Source organism: Lithobates pipiens, unplaced genomic scaffold (assembly GCF_037356315.1).
Source record: "Lithobates pipiens isolate NorthernLeopardFrog02 unplaced genomic scaffold, aLitPip1_a1.2 Scaffold_27, whole genome shotgun sequence".
NCBI lineage: Eukaryota > Metazoa > Chordata > Amphibia > Anura > Ranidae > Lithobates > Lithobates pipiens.
Window position 1 is genome coordinate 177543133 of NW_027507788.1, and position 5836 is coordinate 177548968.

General features: G+C 40.4%; 1 protein-coding gene across 1 annotated transcript; it reads right to left on the reverse strand.

Moving 5' to 3' along the window:
- Positions 1-248: 248 nt before the first annotated feature.
- On the reverse strand, positions 249-2851 carry LOC143934376 (olfactory receptor 6N1-like). The gene has a single exon (XM_077457939.1). It carries the CDS (start codon positions 2510-2512, stop codon positions 1547-1549), a length of 966 nt encoding a protein of 321 aa, XP_077314065.1. The 5' UTR covers positions 2513-2851; the 3' UTR covers positions 249-1546.
- Positions 2852-5836: the final 2985 nt, after the last annotated feature.

Here is a 5836-nt window from a genome sequence, read left to right on the forward strand (position 1 = left end):
AGAGGGCCTTCAAAAAATACAAGGTTGAGGGATCATCATCAGCATTCAGACTTTATAAGGAAAGCAACAAGAAATGTAAGGGTGCAATTAGGGCAGCTAAGATAGAACACGAAAGAAACATAGCAGAGGAAAGCAAAAAGAAAATTGCAAGAAATTCTTTAAGTATGTAAACAGTAAAAAAGGGAGGACGGACCATATAGGCCCCATAAAGAATGAGGAAGGACATTTGGTTACAAAAGATGGGGAGATGGCAAAGGTATTGAATTTATTCTTCTCCTCAGTCTTCCCGAGGGAATTGGGGGCCTTCAGTAACCAAAACTGCGGTGTTTATCCTCATGACATATCACAGGAAGCACCTCCATGGTTAACAGAGGACAGAATTAAAATAAGACTTGGGAAACTTAACATTAATAAATCACCAGGATCAGATGGCTTGCACCTGAGAGTACTTAGGGAACTCAGTCAGGTAATTGCCAGACCATTGTTCATAATAACTGTACAAAAAAATTGTCCTTTGATATGGACCATAGGGTGAGTACATGGATTAAAAACTGGCTACAAGGGCGAGTTCAGAGGGTGGTGATAAATGGGGAGTACTCTGAATGGTCAGGGGTGGGTAGTGGGGTCCCCCGTGGTTCTGTGCTGGAACCAATCCTATTTAATTTTCTCATAAACAACCAGGAGGATGGGGTAAACTGTTTAATCTCTGTATTTGCGGATGATACTAAGCTAAGCAGGTCAAAAACTTCTCTGCAGGATGTGGAAACCTTGCAAAAAGATCTGAACAAATTAATGGGGTGGGCAACTACATGGCAAATTAGGTTTAATGTAGAAAAAATGTAAACTAATGCATCTGGGTGGCAAAAATATGGCTCTGGGGTAATCTAGGATGGAAAAGGACCTGGGGGTCCTAGTAGATGATAGGTTCAGCAATGACATGCAATGCCAAGCTGCTGCTAACAAAGCAAAAATAATATTGGCATACAATAAAAAGGAGATCAACTCCAGAGATAAAACGATAATTCTCCCACTCTACAAGACTCTGGTCCAGCCGCACTCAGAGTATGCTGACCAGTTCTGGGCACCAGTCCTCAGGAAGGATGTACTGGAAATGGAGCGAGTACAAAGAAGGGCAACAAAGCTAATAAAGGGACTGGAGGATATTAGTTATGAGGAAAGGTTGCAAGCACTGAACCTATTCTCTCTGGAGAAGAGAAGATGCTTGAGAGGGGATACGATATCAATTTAGCTTTAAAGAGAGGTTTTCTAAAGTGAGCTCAGCAGAAGCAGCTGTGCTTTCAGAATCTTTGACTGAAGCTGCAGAGGGCCCATCTGAACAGGGAGAATGGATAGAAAAAAAATGCCTTAATTCCTTGTTCATTTTATAAATAGATATACTTAATGCATAGCTATTATAAAGTAGAAAGTTTTATTGGCTACAAACTTGTCAAGCTGGCAAAGCTGGTGGTTATACTAAAATAAATAGAATTCAATACAAAAGATATGGATCTTGATGTTATTTTAATGTTGATGTTATTTTGCACGGTTAAGGAAAACATATATATTTTTGAATAGATTTTTTAATTTCTTGATTTCTTAAACCATATATGACAGGGTTGGCTAATGGAGTGAATACAGCATAGGTGAGGCCAACAGTCCTATCAAAGTCTACAAAGGAACTTTCTGAAGCTCGTACATAAACAAAAGCAGCACTGCCAAAAAACAGTATAACTACCATAAGATGGGCTCCGCAGGTGGAAAATGCCTTTCTGCGCCCAATTTTGGACTTCATCTTTAGAATAACATGGATTATTCTGATGTAAGAAAAAAGGATTAAAGGGAGTGACATTGTCAACAGTGTGAAGAGGCCGATGCAAAATTCAACCATTGTATAGAACTTTGTATCTGTGCATGCTAAAGAGAGCAAAGGAAGGAAGTCACAAAAGACATTTTCAATACGGTTTGGACCACAAAATGGAAGAGGAGATATTAAAACAACTTCAATTAATGGGATTAAAAATCCTCCAACAAAACAACCAACAACCAAATAAATACAAATCCTGGTAGTTATGATAGATGAGTATTGTAACGGTTTACAGATGGCCAAATACCGATCATAGCCCATAATTGTGAGGATGTAACACTCAGAAACTCCTAATGAATGTAAAATGTAAGCCTGTAGGATGCATCCAGGGAAGGAGATCTTCTTCTCTTCATCCAGAAGATCAGCCAACATTTTTGGAATGGTTACAGACGTATAAAAAATCTCCAAGCATGATAACGTCGCAATGAAGAAGTTCATGGGATTGTGTAGTGAGGGCTGTCGCTGGATTACAAAGAAGATAATAATATTGGCAGCAATGATGAACAAGTAGATACAAAGGAGTGTCATGAAGAGAAAAATGCTGAATTGCTGCAAGTATGGGAATCCAACTAAAACTATTTCATAAATGTTACTGCTATTTGAAAAGTTCATCTGTCTTGGAGGATGTAGTATTTCACAATCAACCATATCAAATTAACAAGCTCTTATTTATGATTGGTGGAAAGGAGAGCATATTTCAGAGAAATCAAATCCCATTATTATTTTGAGAAAAATTGTCAAAAGTTCTGATCCTGAGCTCCCGTGCCCTAAAGCATGGGCAAAAGCACATGTCTGTCAGCAGCATTGTACATCATTAGGAACTCCAGGCAGTCTGTTTTCAGTAAAGCAACGTAATAGCAACGTCAAAAGGACGCGATGATCACTAACAACAATACCAGTAAATGATGATAAATGCAAGTGATGAATAAATCACGTGATGATGGATGATCCAAGGAAATAAATGTGAAAAAAGCTCAAAATATTGACATATAAGAGAGCTAGATTAAATTGGAAAACGTTAACATTACCTAAAACAAAAGGAGGAGCAGGTGCACCGGATCTTTATTACTATTATATTGCAGCAGTCCTTACTAGACTAGTGAATTGGTTCCATCACTCAGACACTAAACATTGGGTATCAATTGAACAAGGGTTGAACCAGTTTGACCTTCAAGCACTTCCCCGGCTGGATCTGTCTTATCCGGGTATTCATTGAGATACGCCCATCTCTTTACCTTTTTTTTACGTCCCATTTATTGAGTATTTGGCACAAAATGATTTTGCATCTAAGGTTTTCGCTGTGATCTCAGCCTTTATTTATTTATATTTATATATTATTTATTATTTATTCATTTAGATTTTAGCTTCACTTTAGTCATCAACACTAGGCAAGCGCTAGAGATTCACTACTTCAATATAAGAATATTATCACAACTGGGATGCACAGACTGCATACATAATTAGCAAATATGGAAGCCACTATGGACATATATGGTACAAAATATTCATATGAACATGGATTCTTCTTAGCAAATGGTGGCAAGATTATTTGCATTTAACCACTTGCTTACTTGGCACCTAAACCCCCCTCCTGCCCAGACCAATTTTCAGCTTTTAGCGCTGTCACTCTTTGAATGATAATTGCGTGGTCATACAACACTGTACTCAAATGAAATTTTTATAATTTTTTTCCCCCACAAATAGAGCTTTCTTTTGGTGGTATTTGATCACCTCTGTGTTCTTCATTTTTTGTTAAAAAAAATAAAAAATACAAAACTGTTTTATATTTTGTTAATACATTTTGCAAACAGGTAATTTTTCTCCTTCATTGATGTATGTTGATAAGGCTACACTGATGGCCACTCATAGGCTGCACTGATGGGCTTCGATAGGCTGGGCACTGATAAGGCAGCACTGGTAGGTGGCACTGGTGGATGCTGATAGGTGGCACTAATAGGTGACACTGATAGGTGGCACTGATAGGTGGTACTGATGAGTGCACTGATTTGCATTGGTAGGTGACACTGATAGACAGCACGGCTTGGTAGCACTGATTGGCACCACTGGTGGGCATTGATAGGTTGCACTTGTGCGCATTGATAGGTGGCACTCATGTACTATGGGCACTGATTGGTGGGCACTGATTCATGGCCCTGGTGATCAGCTTTTTTTCTGCTCACTGCTGTCAGCATGAGCATAAAAAAAACAAATGATTACCGATCCTCTGTTTACATCACATGATCAGCTGTCATTGGCTGACAGCTGATCATATTTGTAAGGGGCCGGACCAGCACACAGATGAACGGTTATGGGTGACCTCACCATTCCCACCATTCCAGGCCTTATCAGTTGTTGTCAAGCAATCTCTCCTCTCCCCTGCAGCTTACACAGGGGATTACGTGACTATATCATGGGAAACATAGGCAAGTATACACATCTGTTTAACAGACTAGGCTAGTCAGTAACAGTAACAGGCTAGTCAGCATAGGTGTTAGGAGGGGGAAAGGAGCCAATTTACAATAGGAATTTAAACATCAAGTCCTAGGGACAACTGATTTGGAAAGAAGGTTCCTCACTTGCTGTTATGCCTCTGCAGAAACTGAAGAGAGATCTCCCCCAAAAAAGTTATACATGTAAAAACATTTGTACTCTATTCAAAACTAAGAAAAAAAAAGTTTTGACTTTAGATATCTGCTTCTTGCCCCGTGTACCAGTTTTTGGCTGGGGACAGTGCCACCTACAAGCCAGTCAGTACAGTAAAATGCTCGTCTTAGTTATGTCCTAAGAAAGCATTAACTCTTGTGAAGGACACTGTCCCATTAATACTCAGCAATGGCTCCCTATGCACTGCAGATTTATTGTACTTTAGAGTAAGAGGAGAGTAGACAATGACAAAGTCAGCAGTTGTCTAAAAGGAGTTAATTCAGCAACCTGTTTACAGCTGGAAATTAAATCTATCCTGACACAGATGCCCTGCTGGTAAAACCTTAATGAAATCTTCTGGGGGTCATGTGGAGTTCTGACGGCGGACCAGAAATACACACTGCATACACCAACACGTTCTGCCAGGGACAGATAACCGAGCAAGGAGGACTTATGTCCAATGCTGGAATATTCCTTAGTAGACAAAACCTGTTAGGCTGGGCCTTATTTATCCAAGTGTCGGGGGGGGGGGGGGGGTATTGTCTCCAACGATCCGTGCTGCAGCTAAGTAGAGCCTTCATATGCATAGGAGAATAAAGTTAGAGTCTGATTGGATGTTTTAGACCATCCATATATGGATCAAATCTCAGTCAGTTCATCAAGTATCGGCCGAGATTTGATTCATCTATGGGGAGGCTGCTCAGCCTGCCAGATTTTAGCAAGTGATTACTGCTGGCGGCTATAGATGACAGGGAAGGCTCTTCGCTAGAAGAACACAATATCACTGTGGGACGGATTCCCCCATGAATATCGACTGTGTTGATGGAGGGAAATCAGGCGCTTTTCTTTCCTGCAACTATGGGATGAGAAGAAAAATCACATCATCTATTGCTTGCCTGAAGGAAACACCGAATGAACCATTTGTATTGGATACACAACTACACAACTATGCCGTTTAACATAATAGGGACAAAGTGCAGACCATCTTCAGTCAAAAATGCGTTTTTCGATGGTGGATTGGGGATGGGAGGAAAGGGGATGTAACCTCTCGTCGGGTTTTAATTTTGTCTGTTTCACACTTTAAGTAATAGGGGGCCTCCCTTCCAATTCCAGCAACTTAATGGGCTGGGTGCAAATGCGCAATTCACCAGCAATTGCCGACAATCAAAGAGCTAGCTATTGCTGTATACATGCAAATCCCATGATGCTTTGTACGTTTAGAACAAGCGCATGCATGCCTCATAGTACCAATGTTTCTGGTGATCCCTTCTTCAGCTCACAACACTGGAGGGTGTGCATGCAGGTTACTAGTCTCAGCTGGGAGCACAC

Coding starts and splice junctions, on each gene's coding strand:
- LOC143934376 (XM_077457939.1), bottom strand. CDS start 2,512: ATGGTTGATTGTGAAATACTACATCCTCCAAGACAGATGAACTTTTCA.